The sequence below is a fragment of the Anolis carolinensis genome, chromosome 3 (assembly GCF_035594765.1).
Source record: "Anolis carolinensis isolate JA03-04 chromosome 3, rAnoCar3.1.pri, whole genome shotgun sequence".
Taxonomy (NCBI): Eukaryota; Metazoa; Chordata; class Lepidosauria; order Squamata; family Dactyloidae; genus Anolis; species Anolis carolinensis.
In genome coordinates, this window is record NC_085843.1 from 50,959,235 (window position 1) to 50,978,747 (window position 19,513).

A 19,513-nucleotide genomic window follows, 5' to 3' on the forward strand; every position below is an offset into this window, starting at 1 on the left:
TCTCCTTATTTTTTCCTCTGGAAGGTGTTGTGATGACTTTGGAGAAACCATTCTTGTCAAATCGTAAACCCAATGAGCGTTATCACTCTATAATTTAATAGTTTTTTTCCTAATCCATTTCTGTAATGATACGATTTGCCCTAGGGTACCAGCAACCTTAATTTAACTGTTTTATAACCCGCAACAGTTAACACTTGACCTAGGTCATTAACAGGATTATCAGCAAATTTGTTTAAGCTTTTACTGACAACTTGAATTGCTTCAATAATATTTTGACTATGCAGACAGGAAACTTCTTTTAACCTCTCCAATCGCACATAAAGAATTTCTTATGAACACAACGAACCCCAAAGACACCAGGACTGTACATCTGTTCATGGTTACCTACAGGCTCCATTTCAGTAAACAGCGAGAAGTATTTCAGACTCTCTGTTTACAGTGTGCGAGTTTTCCCTTAAACAACTGCGGCATTTGTGCTTATCCGGACCGGAACATTTGTTCAGCGGTTGTGTTACATCTTTCCCCTTGGTAAACACAATTTAGCAGTTCAAAATATTAATTTTCTTCTCAGTGATGTCATGAGCCATCGCACTTTGAAGTGGCCATGTGATAGGCTCTGTGGCCCATTTGCATTACTTCCCCGCATTCAGTTGCAATGTTTCATTCCTTGGTTTAAGTGAAGTTTTAGAAATTGATTTTTTTAAAAATGGAAAATGACTTTTAATCAACACAGCATTTTGGGATGTATTTTGAAACTATAGGAATCATGTCAATAAATATTGTATGTTGCTTAATTATTTATTTATTGGATAGTCGTTTGGAAAGGCCTAAACCAATTGTAGAAAGTTAAGGGTGCATCAGTGTTCTTATGTTCTCCTTAATGTGCACACTGTCTGTTCATTTCAGTTTAATTTGCCAGTAGCTTGTGCCCATAGACTTGTATTCTCCAAATTCCTCAAAGCTTGTGGGTGGGGGAAATATGGAGGCTGTTTCAGCAACAGAGAACAAAACTCTAAAAATATCGCATAAATGACAAGGCAAGCATCCATGAGAACTCAATATGATTAAAATGCTAACTCTAAGCCTGTCCACCCACTCACCCACCCAACGCCACATAGTTTAGCCCCAGCCATGAAGTTATCCTAAATGAAATAATTTCACAATGCTTCAAGAAGATGTTATGTGTGATGACATGATAGATCTTGACTCAAAATGAAGTTCCTGAGAGGCATACAGTTTAGCAAGTGTCACTTAAAAGAACAAAACTAAAGGTATTTTTATAAGGGAGTGGTGACTTTAAAACAACAATTACTTGTCAGGTTGTTGAAACTGAAAAATGCAAAAAAAGATCTAAAGCATTATTGTTGGTTTCAACCCTATTTAAGTAATCAAAACAAGTAATTTGGAATGCTCCATAATGTCCATCATAGCATTTTGAAGACTTCATTATTATGAAACACACACACACATATAGTGATTGCTTGTCCTCAGACTTGTATGTTTTAACAATCTGAGCATTCCCTTTCTCTGCAGTAATAGTTCCTAATGTAAGTTTGGTTTAATTTAACAGTCCCTGAGTATGGCAAATTTCTTTTTTAAAAAACTGAACACATGTTAAATATTAAAGAAGCCACTACTTAGGTGCATATTTTTTAAAAGACTGGGAGGAATTAGGCAAATGGTAATCAATGACATTAGGAGGCATGTCTAAACTTTTCATATGTGTGTGTGTGTGTGTGTGTTCCTCCAACAAAGTATAAAGCATTCAGAACACACAATGAAAAAAGAAAGGCTGCCTCCATTATATTTGGCATAACTGAATGTTATCTTTGCACCTATTTTGACAGAAATGCTGGGATTAAACCATTATCTCCAGGATAATACTGTGTGGAGGGGGAGATTATTTCTGTTGAGTGTGCATGTGTCTGATTACGTTAAAACTATACATCTTTCCTTCAAGGAAACTTTCAGAAGCAAAAGGCAAACCTCTTGCTGTAACAGTTATCACTGCATGGATTGAAATATAGATGCAGATGTTTCTCCTCCTTTTTTCTGCCAGCAGCCTGGACTTTGTCACAAGAGAGGGTCACTCCAGAGCAATTTCCAAAAAAGAATGTGGAGAAAGGAAGTGTTTGGAAAGTTAAGGCTCCGGTTAGGCACCCGTTCGATTACACAGCCTAATAATGTATTTATATAACAACCTGTCTTCTGATTTCATTTTGATTTTCCTGTTCATAATGAATATTTAAAGATGGCCCCAAGGGGTATAGCTTATCAGAATTAAAGTATAATAACAAATCAAAATTATTTCAATTGCAATTCAGTTCCACAGTATAAATGCTGGAAATAAATAAATAAATAAATATTTGATGTTTTCTTTTAAAGTTATTTTCATAGCACAGTACATATGTTTAGTTCCAGGAAGTAAACCTGAAGACAAACTAATATTTTCTACACATTTACTTAGAAATTAATTCTATTAAAAGCAATTAGAATTTACTACTAGAAAGAGGGGTTTTTAAGTTGCTTTATTCACCATACCATTAAAACTTCTAAGATGTGTGCCTTAAATATAATAATCCTAACAATATCTTTTGAGATATATAATTGATTTTAAGGGTGTTGACTTCCAAATAAGTGAGGTTATAATGCAGAGTGATTTTCAGGAAACAAGTTTATAATTTTAATGAGCTAAATATTTACTTCTTATGGGTGATTATTATTTTTAGTTATATTTCCTTTAATGTTCTAAGCTGCCTTGAATCCCAAAGTGGGAAATGGAGGAACATAAATAAGCTAAAATGTAGAAGTTTTAACATTGGACAAATTTCATGATCACAGAGTGTTTAAAAGGTTTCATGATACCAGCAGTGCAGCGAATCCTCCAATGTAAACGTGGCATTAGCTGGTTTAATTGCTGCATCACAGCAACTTTGTAAAAGTCATGGTCAAAGTGGAAAAAACAGGACTGTGCTGGTAACACGGTGGGAAAATATCTGTTCCTTGTCGTTTTCTTTACAATATCTTATTTGTTGCAAGGTGTTCAAAAATATTAACACATTTTTGTTTGTTTACTTGCTTGTTTAAACGTAGTTTTGGTGACAGTTCAATCAGAGATATTTTAAATGCATATTTGATATCAGAATATTTTAAAAATGCCTTACTTTGGCTAAACCTTACCCATAGAATCTTACAAATATTAAATCAAATACTCAACTAAAAGGAGATCAAAAAGACAGAGCATGAATTGCCTTTAGTTGCATTAATTTTGATGGCCCCTTCCCATTGATTGAAATCTGTAGCCAGAATCAACAAATTCTTAAATTTCAGCTTGCTTGCAAAGTTTGCTAGATGAAGGACGAAGTAGTTAAAAGCAATGAAGATATAGAAGTACAGATTGTTGTGCTTGAAGGGAATTGTTGGGAGAGTGACAAAAGAATAAAAGGCCTTGCCTCCCAAGCCTTGTTTAGGATTAATGAAACCACACCAAATTAATTCTTTAACGTGGGGAGACATTATTCAAGCTGATACACTGTAAATGAAAACTTTTAGGCAACTTTTTTCCCCTTCTTTGTAAACTACTGTATATCCTGCTGTTACGGGGCAGAGCGAGGAAGAAAATCCCATTAATCTGGTGTGGAAAAGTGGGAGAAGAATAAAAGCACACCAAACAAACAGCAGTGGAAACCTAAAAGCAGTTCAACACTGAAATAAAGGAGGTCTGCACAGTAAAGTTCTATTAAGTAAGCAGATGTAGTCTTTGTATTAATTCATAACTTTTATGTTTAGGAATCAAATTTTCCTATTTTTTAAATCACAGAACTGCAATGTTGGAAAAAAGCATCATATTAGAAGTTTTAAACTGATATACTTGACAACTATAATTAATTTGCATAAATAAAAATGAGACAGATTCTTTCAGCAGTTGGCTCACACCCATTTTTGCCAGCATTTGCCCTACCCAAAATACTTTTCTTGTAGATTTCAATGTAAACAATAACACATAAAAATTATTGATGCTCATAGGAGCGTTCGTTCTTACAAACCACTCCCCATGTTTGTAAGTAGTTTAAGTAGCCATATCTATTTAATATATCTGCTTTTAAAAATTCTGCTTTAACATTTGCACTAAGTTTGATATAATAATTATTAATAAAATACTAATCAAATAAAACTTTGGAGTGTCTGAACTGAAATGCTGAGGGCTACCCTAATGTATTTGATTGCCTGAGGCAAAAGACAAGATTATTCAGCATCTCTGCACTCACCCACCAACATTTTACTTATAAGTGTAAATGGGACTTGCAGTCAATTTTAGAACTCCATTGATGGGGCAGGTTTTTTCATCTTATGTGAGGGCTTCAGGGCAAGTTGCTTGGAACACACAAAATGTTATCCAACAGAAAAGAAAAGCCTTGAGGCTGCTTCTGTCATATCACACAGCAACTGCTGCTTGACACAACCCAGAAAGTACAAGTAAAGAGAGATGTTGGGAACACTGTGAAAAGAGGAAAAACTTTATTAGCCTGTGTCTTATTGGTAGTCCAGACTAAAGTAGAAAAAATGAATAAATGAGATTTACACAAGTGTTTACAATAGTTGATTTACCTTATTTGGGATTACTAATAAAATTCTGACTAATAGTAGTTTACACTGAATCCTTTTTATTTTGCATTTGTATCCTATATAGCTGCAATACTGCTACATTGGCAATGTATTCATGATCAGTTTTAAATGAGAACCATTAAATTCAAGAGTATTGTTCTCATGCAGATATGGATAGGAAACAGTCTTTATACTCTTGATATTTTATTATACTTTTTATTTTTAAGCACAATGCAAAATATTTTTCATACATATTTTCATTTATACATCCATTTAAAAAAGGCCAGATTGTGTTTCCTGTTATGTTGTCATATATGTTTTAGGGCAGTTCTCTTGAGTTATATTGCTTCTTTTATATTCTTTGTGTTGTACTTCTGCTTTCTGCATTCAACCTTATCTAATAATTGTAATCATGGCAATTTGTGATAATTCAAATACTAAACTATATGTACAGATCTTATAGGTCTTTTTGCAAAATAATTTAAGGACCTTAGTTTTTTGATAGCTTTATAATTTAGTCCCATTGATCAAATTACAAAGAAAAAAATTCCATGATCTTATGGGTTTTCATGCTGAAAACTATTTCAAAAAAGTAGTTCACGGACAAGACAGTTATCTTTCCTGTTGTTGTGCGTTCAATTGATTTTAAATTATGTTGACCCTATTTCAGGGTTTTATGGGCAATATTTGCATGGGTGAGAAATTTGAAGCAGATTTGAAGCAACCACTTTGGGACAGAGAAGTTGTCTTCAGAGAATCACTGAGTTATGGAGGAAATGAAATAGGGCTGAAAACACCTGCTCAGTATTGAAGGGAAACCAAAGAGAATGCACAGTGGGATCTATGAGTGCACACTATTTTTTGGATTCTCAGAGAGAAAAGGGATTATGAATTATGATGTAGCTGTAATGGGACAACAAGGTGCTGGAAGAACTAGACTACTTTACAAAATTGCCGCAGACTGGATACAAAAAACTAAAATATCAGGTTTTCCTGTGTTTATCTTATCTTGCCTTAGTGAGGACCTTTCACATAAGGAAAGTGGGAGAGATGGGTAAAATTCTGCTTGGAAACAGGGAAAATTAACTTGGGCCATTCACTTTTTTAAAAAAAGTGAATAGCAAAGCACACATGTTCTGAATTAATTACCTCCATAAATTTGGTTAAACAATAAAAATAGCTTTTTGGTGATATCAGCATATTGGAAAATAATCATCCTGTTTTCCTCAACATGACACTTAATGGAAATTTCTGATTATATCAGCATGTTGCTTCAACTTTGCGCATTCACACTGGAGTGTTTAGCTCCTTGCCCTTATGGTTTCTTGTGTAGCAATGACGCAGCCAGGGACAAAGAGAACCATTTTTGGTTTGGCTGTTATTGATAGTTTAGTTCATGACTAAAATGCTGGTCTGTGCTTTATAGTTCTTTAAATTGAGTTAGGATAATATTTAACAGTTACTGTATATCTGATAGATACAACTTTGTATTAAATGCCTAGTGGTTTTGAAGCAGTATCACTGATTCTCCTCCTGAATAAGTTTTATGCAAAACATGATCCAATAGACTGTACATTTTTTACATGACACATTTCAAAACATGGAAAGATTGTTTTAAAAAAAATTAAAGGTTAAATTGCTCAACAAGCTAAAGCTTCATTAAAATCATCCAGTATCCTGAAATGTGCAGTGGATTATTATTCTAAATTATGATTCAGTATGATGTCATTTGATTATTAAATGATAAAAGTGTGATTCCTTTAAAAGAAAATGTGTACTTGAAACTGATTCCATTGTAACAATTTCCAAAAGTTTTGCTGTGCTTGACTGTTGCAGCAAACACAAAAGGATGAATCCACTTTTAGCTATGTACAACTTGCATGGCAGAGCCTTTCAGACCAAGTGATTTTTATCAGTCCATGGTATCAATAGAAATACAGTTCAAATTGACTGATTTTTTTTACCTTGTATCCAGAAATGAAAATATTTTTGGTATATATGATTCTGCCTTTTGTAGACAGTGATATATCTTTACTTTTGAATATGTTATTTACAGTAGTCACTACATAATTGCCTTTCTAAATCTTAACATTCTTTTTTACTTTTCTCTCAGGTTCCTTTTCTATTAATAAATGAGACAATATATAGGAAATATTTAACAATTTTAGTGTCTTCATTGTCCACATTTAATTTATGTAAATTCTGCTAACATTATTCTGGTTTTCTTATCATTCAGCTGTTTCCCTGAATTTCCATTTTATTCCTTAACTTTCTTTGTGTTCCATGTCTTTGCTATTTTCTGCATTTCTAAAATTGTTGATGTTCCTTTTTACAATTTTCACACTTTCTTCCTCCAAGTCTCATCCCACATTCTGTGTGATATGTTCTGAGTATAAAATAAAAAGGGTGATAATACACACCCCCTCTTGCTGGTAGGAAACCCTTCTGTTTCTCCGTTTTATGTCCTGACAGCATCCTCTTGTTCAGAGAATTGAACAAGAGCAGCAGGACAATAAAAATATTGAGACACATTCATTCTTTTTTTACAGGGATGCATACTTTTTCATGATCTACAATACTTAGTCAAATGCTGGATCTACACTGCCATATAATCCAATTTCTGAATCCAGGTTATATGAGTCTACACTACCATATAATCTAGTTCAAAGCAGATAATCTAGATTCAGAAACGGGATTATATGGCAGTGTAGATGGGGCCAAAGACATTGAAGTAATCAGCACAGGCTGATCTTCAGAAAATCAGAATTTCAAAAAAATTAACCCAGATTTCTAATTCCTTTTTTTTTTGGACTGAATCCAGCTTTGACATTTGGCACTTCTCACTGTATATATGGTAAAAGTTTATTATAAAATATTGAGGATGTATTGCTTGTAATGGAGATCAATGGCCCAATGGTGTCCCCTTGCTTGGCGACTGGAATGTGTAGTGGGTATTCAAGTTTGTTTTCTGCATTTTTGGCAGATTGAGACATGCCTGTATTTCACTTCTAGAGCTTCAGACATAGATTGACTGTTGACACACTCTGTGAATTTCCAGTGGGAGAAGAGCAGAATCCCTTTATGGGTTGTCTGTTACTGAACTGTACAGTTGTATTTGAAACTGTGATTTCAGAATGCTTTTAGTTCTCCATATATATTACTCCATATTGTATGACAAACTACAATGTTGGGAAAAAGGTTCTAGGAAGTTCTTTTAACCTGAAATCCTTTTAAAACAGAATGTGAAAGGAGCATTCTGTAATTAACTCACTTGCTCAATTAACATATGAAATCATAAAAAACTACAGAAGCTAACATAAAAGAGGATATTAAAATCTTTTATTATAGCCATCAATCTGTGTCATTCAAGAGTAGCATGAAACCTTTATCCAAGTCTGGTGAATCACTGACCTTCCAGATGCTGGATTCTGATTTCTAGAAATACATGTCAGAATAGCCTATGAAGAATCATGGGAAAAGTAGTTCCTAAATCTCTGGAGCACTCTATGTTCCCACCCCTGCTATATATATATATATATTGCTTTAAGTGAAGGAAATTCATACTGGCAGTGCAGGATTCAACAGAAATATCTTTCTAACTGGGATCTCTGAAGCAACTAGGTGTTAATTGGGAAGCAAAATCACTTGTAGGAAAATGCTAAAAGGAGAAAACTGACTTTTTCTGTGCAAGACCCCCCCCCCCATGAAGATACCCATAACTGAAACATGTTATGATACCAAAACAGAACTTTTTCAGATCAGATGGCTTCAAAAGTTCTCTATTGCTACATGCATACATTCCCCAAGGAAAGCAATCACACCATGAATTGGTGTGAAAATTGTTTTCATGCTTCCCCATCCTAACATTCAAGTTGGATGGGGGAAAAAAGCCAAACTAACCTATCTACTTTGGAATCTGTAAGTTTGAAAAGGTTTAGACCCAAAGCACTCCCTCTTGGCTTTTTTTGTAGTTCAGGAAACTCATCTTGCACAGAATTGGCCCATTAGTTATGGATTGACAAATGTTCACCTCCCCCATCCCCTTCCGCTCAACTTCAGTCCTTGAAAGCGGGGAAGGATTCTTGTTCTCCAGGTTTGCCAAGAAATTATCCCGACTTTGATTAAGCAGAGCCATGAAAATATTTTCTCATAAATGGAGAAGAGGGGGAAGAAGGAGTGGGAAGGCAGGTGAAGTGTTGAAATAAAGGCAACAGGTGCAGTGAGAAAACGTGTGGTGATTCTTTATTCATTCTGCCGTTAGTTGTTTCAACCAACTCTTCTTTTCCAACAGCTGGTGCCTTATATCCTAAAACAGGAAAATATTGGTCATGTCAAGCTGTTTAGAAGGACACTGAGCTTGAAGAACAGAATCCTGTGTTTTTCTTACTTGATAGCTTGTGATATTAGGGTTTAAATGCACTCAGTGGCATGCAAGTAATAGGGATTTCCCTTCATTTTCTCTCCAATATTCTATGATAATATCACATTTAGACACTGGAATGAAATTACTAAACTAAATGTTTGAACGATACAATTTTTGAAAAAGTTTTTTTTTTAACTTGGAGTGTCTGATTAAAAGAACATCTGTTAACATGACAGAATTATGGATATAAAAGATGCACAAGTTTAATGAGAATGGGATGTTTCTGGATAAGGGGTTGGATTTTGTTTTTTTGTTTTTTTTGATGTGGGAGGGGGAGATTACAATATGGCAAATGTATTTTGAAGCCATGTGAAATTCATATTGAAAGCAGTGCATCCATTTCTGAGATCCATATCTCATTTTTTTTTTTTGCAATATGACCCTCCATAAAACTTTTTTGACTTTATAGTTTTAGTTTTTTTGCTGTCCACATTTTCAGTAATCCTCTGGCCCGGGCCCATCATAGTTTATCTACATCAATAGCAGCTCCTGAGGGGAAATAACATTGCTTCATTGAATTACAGCTGTTCTTTCTGTGCAAGAGTGTTAGGGAGATAGCTTGATGCTGGAGCCATATTGCCCTTTGACTGATCCAGATCAGTTATCTTCATGGGCAATGAGTCACTAATCTACTGAAGTAACTTTGTCTTAACCGTATTCCCAGTAGAGTCTGCATATGGTTTCAGCATAATTCATATGAATGTGCAAGAGTTAGCACAGAACAGTAAATGTGCTTTCTGGGTCATAGAATGAGAATGGATGTGTGAGTCTCAGACAAAGACAAAATATAATTTGCCTTATCCCTGTAATGAAATATTTGATATGTGGTTGTATGGCTGTCATCTTATTGCTTCATTTCCCTTTCCATTCAATTCCTTCTTCCCCTTCCCCCCCCCCCCTCTCTCACTTCTTTCTGTCATTAGGAAAAAATACTAGCACTTTATAAATATTAAGCAAGGGGGAAGGTAGGGATACTTTCTCCTGATGTAAACTGTGTAATCAGCATATGTAAACAAGTCATTACAAAATCCCAACATATTGCTATTATATTACATGAAATGAATTTCTGTAAAGCAAATATCTGTCAGATAGCCAAATGACTGAATATAATGGGGCCATTACAATTTACTGGGAGTAGTTCTGAAAATGACCCAATACAAAATTCTTAAGCAATTATTTGTCTTAAAATAGACAAATACTATTTCCACATTGTTTTGTGCCTCAATACATTTTGCACATAATAGCCACATGCTAGGGGCCACTGGAAATAGTTTTTCCTAGAGTTCATAGAATTATAGGGTTGGAAGATATCATAAGGGCCGTCTACTCTCAACCAGAGCACTCCCTAAAGATATCCGTAGCTGCTGGATCCCACTGACTATGCACTTTTATTACCCAGATATAGGGACAGAAGGAATTTTTTTGTGTAGTAGTACAATGACAATAAAGCTATTCTATTCTTTTAAAAAGAAGTGGCTGTAGTTTTTGCAGCTATTTGCATGATCTGTACCACTAAGATATAGGTTCACATTGTGGAAAACATACACCAAGCTCTTTGCATGTTGAAGAGGCATGCTCCTTTGCACTGTAAGTGATATTGTTGGTGTTACTAGTCTATGCGTGATTGTCTGGGTGAGTTCCTTATTTTTCTTAATGGGTGACATAGTTTCTCTTTGAAAATTAATTTTATTCCAATTTTATTCCAAGTTTGCCCATGTCTGTTCTACATCCTCCAAGTGTCTCAGCTTGATGTGGGCAATATGGATTATTCCTCTGCTACTCATTTTTTTCAATAGCTTTCAAATGTACTAATTTTTCTTTCCTCCTTCCACTTTCCCCCTGTATCCTCAACTAATGTAATTGGCTGCAAACCGAGTCCAAAAGCAGTTTGGAGAGTGGAGAGGAAGGCATGGACTCTTTACTTTAGTCTCTTTTGAGAGAGAAAAAGCAAAGCTTTAAATACTACGACTCCTTATAATGATAATCACCATCATTTCCTAGAAGGTTCATGCAAAAGCAAATTGCTTCAGCATTTCCTAGTTTGTTTGTTCTTCCTTTTGGTATCTTGATCACACTGCTACATTTCTTGGACATGTCTGTCTCACTTTTCATCTAGGAAATGTTGGAGGGGAATGTTATTCTCGCCTGTTTTTGATGATGCACACAAATATGAAATCTAATTGAGTTGATTATTGATTTCTCTCCCACTCATCCCAACTTGAAAAAGTGGGACAACTGAGAGTATCTCAGAGCCACCAAAGTTCTGCAGGCCCCCTGAAGCTGCTTAGTACAATCCAGAACTCAAAAATTGCCAGTTTCAAAATCTACTGTCACTAGATTAAGAGCCATAAAGGGCCTGCATAGTGACGAGCATGTCATTTTCCGCACCTCCTCACCCCTGACATTTGGATCACCAGTTCTAATTTTAATAACAGTGTGGAAGTGCGGTCTTCTATAATATGTGCTGTCTGTTATAATACAGGATGTTGAGCAGCCTAACTGGACACAGTCCTGGCAATGTGGTTAGTTGGGAGGTAAACAACGACGGAGTTCTGGATAACTGTATTCAACAGAAATTCTCCGGTCATTTGTAGATGGACTCTTGTCAACCCTAGGTCCCTCTAATCACATACATGAAGAACATTCCTAGGTTTCCATGCAACTGTATGCAAAAAGGTGGCAACGGGACCATATTTTTTAGTTTGTCTCTTCTTAAACTTGGTGATTCAGTAATATTGATGATGAGTTACCCTTGCATGATGGAAAGTATGATGTAGAGCTGGTTTTACAAGTATTTCTATAGCATCAACATTTGGGATAGTATATGTTTTTGACATTATACAAGCAGATGTTTCTTGGTGGGTGGCCAGGGAAAATGGGTGAGAGATGTGTCTTTAGAATCATAACGTCCAAACCTGTCTCTTGCTGGGTGTGTCCCTCTTGGAAAAAAAAACACAGTAGCTGTAGATTGTTGCTCCCTTTCTCTGCTTTTGAGTAGAGAGTGAGTCACCTTTAAAGAAGCAAGGACATCACGTTGGTTGCATTATTGAGAGACTTAAAGAAACTGGGCGCAAGCTGGGCCCTGCGGTCTTTAAATGTATATCAGCTTGTGAATAGTCTCCACATTGTCCCACCCCAGAAACCAAAGCCTGGCTGGATTTCTGCCTCAAAGTGCCTTTTGGGCTTCCCAGATTTGCATGACATGTTTCAATTATGGGTACCTTCATGTTTTGTGTTTCATAGCAAAACTCAGTTTTTCCCCTTGTTAGCATTTTTCTATAAGTGATTTTGCTTCCAAATTAACAGCTGATTGGTTAGTAAAACCTAATAAGAATGCAATCTTATCACATATGTTTGACTTGTTTTTTAAAAAAAAGTCTATGCAGTTATCTTGATTTTTAAAGGAAAGGTTATAAAAGTATTGTCTGGTCTTCATATTTCACAAAGTAAATCCTAATTATTACAAGGAATTTATTTAAACTTGAATAAGCTCTTTGGTTCTGCTTTTTTTTTTTAAAATAGATGTTTATTTCATCCTGTGCTACTTCAGGGCAAGATGTAAAATAAATAGCATATGAGTAAGGTAAATATCTTACAGAGTCCTATTAATTAAAGTCTCATTAAAATATGATATCTGTGCATTGTTAAAATCAGTTATATAATGTCTACAAAAAAACTCATTTATGAGTAAAGATTCAGGATTGGTTATGTTAAAGCAATCCTGAATCTTAACCCATGTCTACTACATTAAATTAATTTCTTTTTTTAATGTGAAGCATAACAATGTTAGTTTGCAAATTTAAACATTATACTTTTACATTTGCAGTTAGAGACTGTAAAATTTGCATGTTCAATGAAATTCACTTTTATGCACAAATACATATTTAGTTACTTAGTTATTATATCATTGTGGACTTTTTACACAACCTAATAAGCCATGTTATCAACCAGGCAACTGCACTCTAACAAAGCAATTCAGGAAAGGATGAGAGAGTTGACTTTGGATCTAGTGAATTGACATCCTTTCCATTCCTTCAAGAGGGTTGCAGAAAGGGGCCTTACCAGTCTGGAGCTTGCTCTTCTAATCCCATTGCATCTAACAAAACTCCACAAAACCCCGTAGACAGCTTTTTCAGATGGATAACACATCTGATGCTTCATTCCTTCTCTGTTCCATTTAGGCTTGCACTGCAAATTCATGCTACTTATTAAGTTCTCAGTGAAAAACTATCCATGGCATTTCTAAAAGTTTATATAAATGGAAACTAAAGTAGTCTGGATCCAACCCAACATTTCTTTATTCTACTTTTATAGGATCTACTTAGCATACATTCATGGCTATGAAAGATACTTTCAAATGGAAATGTTAAGTTAAACATGTTTTTAACTTCTTTTCCTAATGATTCAAAGAGACCTAGTAGCACCTTTGAAGCCCAGGATGCATCTACACTGTAGAATTAATGCAATTGGACAACACTTGAACCTGCGTGGCTCAGTGTTATTGAATCTTGGGAGTTGTAGTTTAGTCAGGAACCAGCACTATTTTGCAGAAAAGGTTAAAGACTCTGTAAAACAACAACTCCAATGATTGATTCCCTAGCATTGAACTATGTCTTTAAAAGTAGTGTGAAACTGCATTGTTTCTGCCCTGGGAGAATGATGGACACAGAGAAAAAGAAATTGGAGACATACATTTTGTAGACTAAATCTTCATCATCAGATGTATGAAGTGACTTGTGTGATAATATTCTGGTCATTCTAGCTAAAGCACAGTCCCCCCCCCCTTTTTTTTTTACATTGCAGGTAATAGTGCTTTGTTTAAAACTGCAAAGCAAGGTTTCTTATTTCTTTGTTCTTGGGAAGGACTACAAGAGGGGAATAGGCTCCCACAGCTTTCCATGTTTCATTTTTTCAGCAGAAAACAATTATTGCCTGCAATGTCTCAACTAAACTGTTTTCTATGAATGGAAGTTGGTTTTGTAACCTTGTCTTATTATAGATCAGGTAGCCTTTGTTGCTTTCCAGTACTAAAACTTTCTGACTATACCTGACATTACTTCTAGTTTCCTTCATAAATTAATGCAGAAATATCTCTAGATTCTACATTCATTTTTCTGTTGAATCACCAGTTATTGCACCCTGGTTAGCAATAACAGAACTATGTTGTTGCTGCCATTGTGTTTCGAACTGAAATACCATAATTTCCACAGGTATTTAGTTATGTATACAAGGCTGTTATTACAAGTTTCCAATGAGACTGATCTTTGCACCATAGCATATATTCATACTAAAGCATCTTATTTTGAGTTTGCTTAAATAGTGAAGCTGGACTACCACAGAACCCGCAGGAGCCATGGTGGAAGCAGAAGTCTTAGGAAAAGAACATGATAAGAATAGGCAATGTTCCTGGTTATGGTGAAATGGGCCATAAATAGTGTTGATGAGTTGTGGACAAACTACGCTCTTCTTTCCTGTTGTGGAAGGGACCTGGGTTACTTTTGTTCCTGGATTTTGCAAATCATGTACCCTTTTTTTGGCAAGATTTATTCAGGAGAAGAGCTTCCTTTGCATTCCTCTGAGGCTAAGAGAATGGGACTTGCTTAAGGTCACCTAGTGGCTGGGAGCAAATTTTAACTGTTGCATTTATGAATTAGAGGAATGTTTATTTAGAAATAGAAATACAGTATTGTCATATAGCATTATCAAAAGGAAGTAGTATAATAAAGAACAAAAATCAACAGACACTGAGTGTGATGTTTATAGATTTAGTTTCTGTAGTTGTTTGTTTAGTAGGTGTAGGTAAGTGCTTGCATAGTGTTTTTATCTTAGATGTAGATTTAGTAGTTATATACTAGTTTTCTAGAAGTAGTTTCTAGAAGTAGTTCTAGTATACTAGAAGTAGTTTTAGTGGTAATATACTATGAAAATTTGCTTTCTTTATATTGCCTTTGTTCTTTTTTTAACTTCTTAATAAAATATGTGTGTGTACACACACAGGTCAACTATTTCGTTTTCATGGCTAAGCAGTCATTTGAACTCTGGTCTTCAGAATCATAGTCCTATACATAATCCCACTGAATGAGAGCAGTAGTAGTGAGATTTTCAATTATTTCTAGCAACTTTGTGTTAATGTTCTATATGTATTATAAAAGTCATCATTCTAGATATTTAAGGGATATGTTAACCATTTTAGTGTACAGTTTTGGCAACCAAAATGTTGTTTTAAATAAGAATGTGAAAGATATTTTTTAAATAAAGTGTAATACACCATCTTACATGTAATAGTAGCCAGCTCAATTTTTTTTTAAAAAAAACATTCTTTCACCGTTCCATGGTGCATATCTTAATAATATTTACTAGAGGAAATGATTTAATCTTTCAAATTAGTATGCTAACTTTCTATTGTTCAGTGCTGTTTACAGATTAAAATCTATAAAAGTATTCCACTTTGATGAAGTAATGTCATTTTAAAAATCTTTTATCATTGTTCAAGATTTATTTGACCTCATGATGTATAATCATTCAGCATCTACTTACGTTTTTCTGTGCTATACAATCCAGCTTGAAAAATGATTATGTGGGTCAATAGCTTTTCTGTAATATGTTATTTATCTTTCCTAACTCCGTATTAATTGCTTTTAAAAATGTTTGTTTAGCCAACAAATACTTAAACCACATCTCTTTGTAGTTAATCCATTGTTGCCATTAAAGTTTGTATTTAGCTAAATAATCTTTTACACGGATTCTTAATACAATGATGGATCGTGTTGTGACATAGTGCCTATTTGTATTAATCATTTCTTCTTATGTGCCTTTGAAGAACCTACTGAGGTTGTTTTGGAGGAAAAAACTCTGATCTAATTGCATTACCAAGAGTGTCTTATGTTAAGATTTATACAAAGTGATAGATAGGAATAAGATCTTGGATTCCCTTGACACAAATACTTATCACCTATTGAGCAAAATATTTTGATTATATCATACGGCTGGGAAAAAAGATTGTACTACATCTTAGCAAATGTGTGTGAGAGCAATAATAACATTCTTTTACTCCATCCATCTCTTTTGATGCATTTTTAAAAAGTAGAAATCTTTCCAGTTTTTCTTTCTCCAAAAAAAACAACCAATATAAATACTTAAAACAGAGAGAGCCTCTTTAGAAAGTGCCATATTCTATCAGGATCAATGATCTTTTTATCTTACTGGCTGAGATAGCAGTAAAAAAAAAAAAAAAACAGAACAATTTTAAATAATCCTTCTGTTCCTTTCTTTTCATTTTTTTAAATGGTTAAAATTAATTATTTTTCACAGATAGAACTGATATGTGATTATTTGAAAATGTAACTCTCTGCATATAGAATACTAAAGAGAAAACCAACTACATTATTAATAGTTTTGTTTCTATATTGACTATCTTTTATTTCTACTCACAGTTGCATTGCATTCCCCTTCCTGATGTTCTTCATGTGAAAATGAAAATGAAATCAAAACTGAAAGTTTTGAATTTTTCTCCTGATTTTTTTTTTCTGCCTAAAAAACACATTTATTAAACTTGCATAAAAAGTACCAAAATGGAGAAACAATTACTGGTAAGGGTTGTTATGATTTTAACTGGCAGACAAAAAACATTTTTATTTTATTTTTATGAGTGAAAATAAAATAAGTGAAGATTTACATTCTGGGTTTGACACAGAAAAATTCTTAAAGCAAAGAGATAGTTCTAAAGATCTATTTTTATTTGACATACACTGAAATCTAGTGCATATCTCAACTCAGAGACAAGTTCCGTTACATTTTGGAGACTCACTCCCACACAAGTAGGTTACAATTTGATGGTTGCCAAAGGGGGAAATGTTGAGAAATTTATTACAGTAGGATTTAACAAATATTATTTACAAATATAATATTAAATTCATGATGCAAAAAGAAATCCATAAAACGTCTGCCCTTGGCTCTAAATCTTAAATATTAGAAGAGAACTCTAACTATTGGTGTGCTTATGTATTAATAATTCGTATTGATTTATGTCAGTCTGGAAACTATCGCAATAATTTTATTCTTCTACTATGGTATTGATTCCATCTCCCTAGTTTCCATTGAAAAATGAATGGACCTTTATGGAATCATGTGATTACTCGACAGCAATTGGAACAATATGCTTATTGTGAGAAATGGGAGAGATATCATTGTGTGGGTTTCTGTTTGTTTTTAGTAGCTGTTAAAAATGTATATTTTATTGGATCTATTTTCAACATTGATTTTGGAGTTTCAAAATGTACTTAACTGAATTTCCAATTTATATTTCAAACATGTCTCACAATATCCAACCTGGCCTTTGCTGTTGGAAGATTAGAAAACTCTTAAAAAGCTGGAGGTTATCTAAGAAAGGTGTCAGGGAGGGGGGAACACCCTAAATTTTGCTTGAAGTAGAGGATTTCTTCTCCTGTCTAATCTGTATATACCACCCAGCAACTCAAGATATGCATAAAGGAATTACACAGAAAGTAAAAAGGCAAGACTTGAGGTCACAACATTATAGTTGTGAAGTGCAAACTCACTTTGAAATTGCAATTTGAATCTTCTTGTAGCACTCACCTGTGAATATAGTTTTACTCCTGGAGCCAAGTTTCAGGCATCTTGGGAAGAGTGAGAAACTGGAATGTGTGCAGCTGATAAGGACAGTTTTATTTTCACCCTGCAGAAATTCACTTGAAGGTAGATCCAATACTTTGTTTTGATTTGATTGCCCTACTTTCTTTATCTATGAGTTCAACCAGTGTTTGGAGGTAAACCATTGCAAGTAAAAAATAGATAATCAATTCCCATTTGCCATAATAAAAACTTACTATGTTCTGTTGTGACTGTAACATAAATAGAAAAATGTTTTATGATATAACTGTGACTTCTTTTTGGTTACATTTGTGAGTGATCACAGACATTAGAAATATGTAGTAATGCAGGCTAGTGATCTGTAGCATTTAAAAAAGGATTCAATTATTTTGAACAACAAAATAATATTTATAAAATGTTTGTCTCCATAACCAACGATTTTTATGGGCCTTGGAAAAGCAATTGCAACTAATTACTTTTTGAACAAACATTCCAAGTTATGTTTTAATGCCAAACCAAACAAACTAGTGCTAACTGAACAAAAAGCAGACAAACTCATTCTTCATCTTTTCTCATTCTTTTCACAGTTAATCTGCTGGATTCAAAAGCATTTCAGGGAGAGCTGGGTTGGATTTCCTATCCATCGCATGGGGTAAGTAAGTCCCTAAAACAAGGAAATAATGCTTTTAACCATAGTCTCCTTCCAGCATACTAAGCTAGAACATAGTGCCTTGTGATAGTGGTTTTTTTCTTGCAATATGTGTGTTTAAGTATACAGGTACACATTCATATGGATTAGAATAAAAGAGGATGAGGCAGCAGTACATGTCCTCGCAAAATTTGTAGGTATTTTCTAAGCATATTTCTCCTCAAATATACATTATTCTGGACACATTTTCCTAATATAATCTTTAATTGCATTTCTTATGGACTGAAATGTTTTTGTGTTTTTTAAAATGTATGCATATTGTAAATTCATATGCCAAAAACATTCACATCTTGCCCATATTTTTCTGAAATCCACTGCTAGCACAGATGTAAAGAATATTCACATTTTTTCTTATCCTCAGCACTGGAAGGCTTGAGGTGGATGGACCATAAGTTGTAATGGGATATGAAGCAGTTAATGAACATATCCAATACTTGAGTTGGTTCAATGACTATTCTATTTCAACTAGATTTTTAAACAGAAAGCTTTGTACCCTTAGCTTTATTCCTAGCATGACATGGATATGCTATGGCTGGAATTTGTTTAGTGAAATGTGTGTGTGTGTGTGTGTGTGTGTTACTGACCGTTACATGCCTTTTTGTCTATTTCTGGACACTGTGTATTACAAGAGAGTATCAGTTTAAGTTGGTGTTGCATTCCTGGACCTGTGAAGTGAATTGAGATTGATGTAAATGGAGGGAACAAGTTCCGTAGGGAATAATTTTAAACCAGAGAGATACATTCCAATGGAGCTGAAGTCATCAAAGAGTTAGCAATTTTACATGCCACTAATTTTAAAGAGGGTTTACCTTTTTCTGACTAGATAAATGTGTGGATACTCTTCAGAGTGACCAGAAGAGGAGATTATATGGCAGTTATGTTTCAGAGTAGCTTTCAAACCAACTGGTAAAAATGTGTTCATGTGCTGTGCCTTCTCCCGCAGTCTTCCCTAGGAATAGAAAGCACATCTGGATTGAGAAAGGCAACAGATCTCCTGTTGTGTTTTCTTGCAGCAGGTACAGAGGGAAGACCAGGAGGAGAAGCAGCTTGCCTCCTGCTGTGCCCCTTCTAGCAGGTGCAGAGGAAACACCAGTAGGAAGGGCAACACATTTTCCCATTGTATTGTCTCCAGGAGGTTTGCCAAGCGAAGAAAGTTGATTATCCAC

The 19,513-nt window shown here is 34.6% G+C and overlaps 1 protein-coding gene across 3 annotated transcripts in view; it reads left to right on the forward strand.

The window, feature by feature from the left end:
* Positions 1–19,513, forward strand: part of LOC100567130 (ephrin type-A receptor 3) — a 267,235-nt gene that overhangs the window by 5,090 nt on the left and 242,632 nt on the right. For all 3 annotated transcript variants that reach the window (XM_062974904.1, XM_062974905.1, XM_016992540.2), the window contains exon 2: positions 18,226–18,290. In XM_062974904.1, the coding sequence (XP_062830974.1) occupies positions 18,226–18,290 (65 nt within the window). The remainder of the gene's footprint in view (positions 1–18,225; positions 18,291–19,513) is intronic.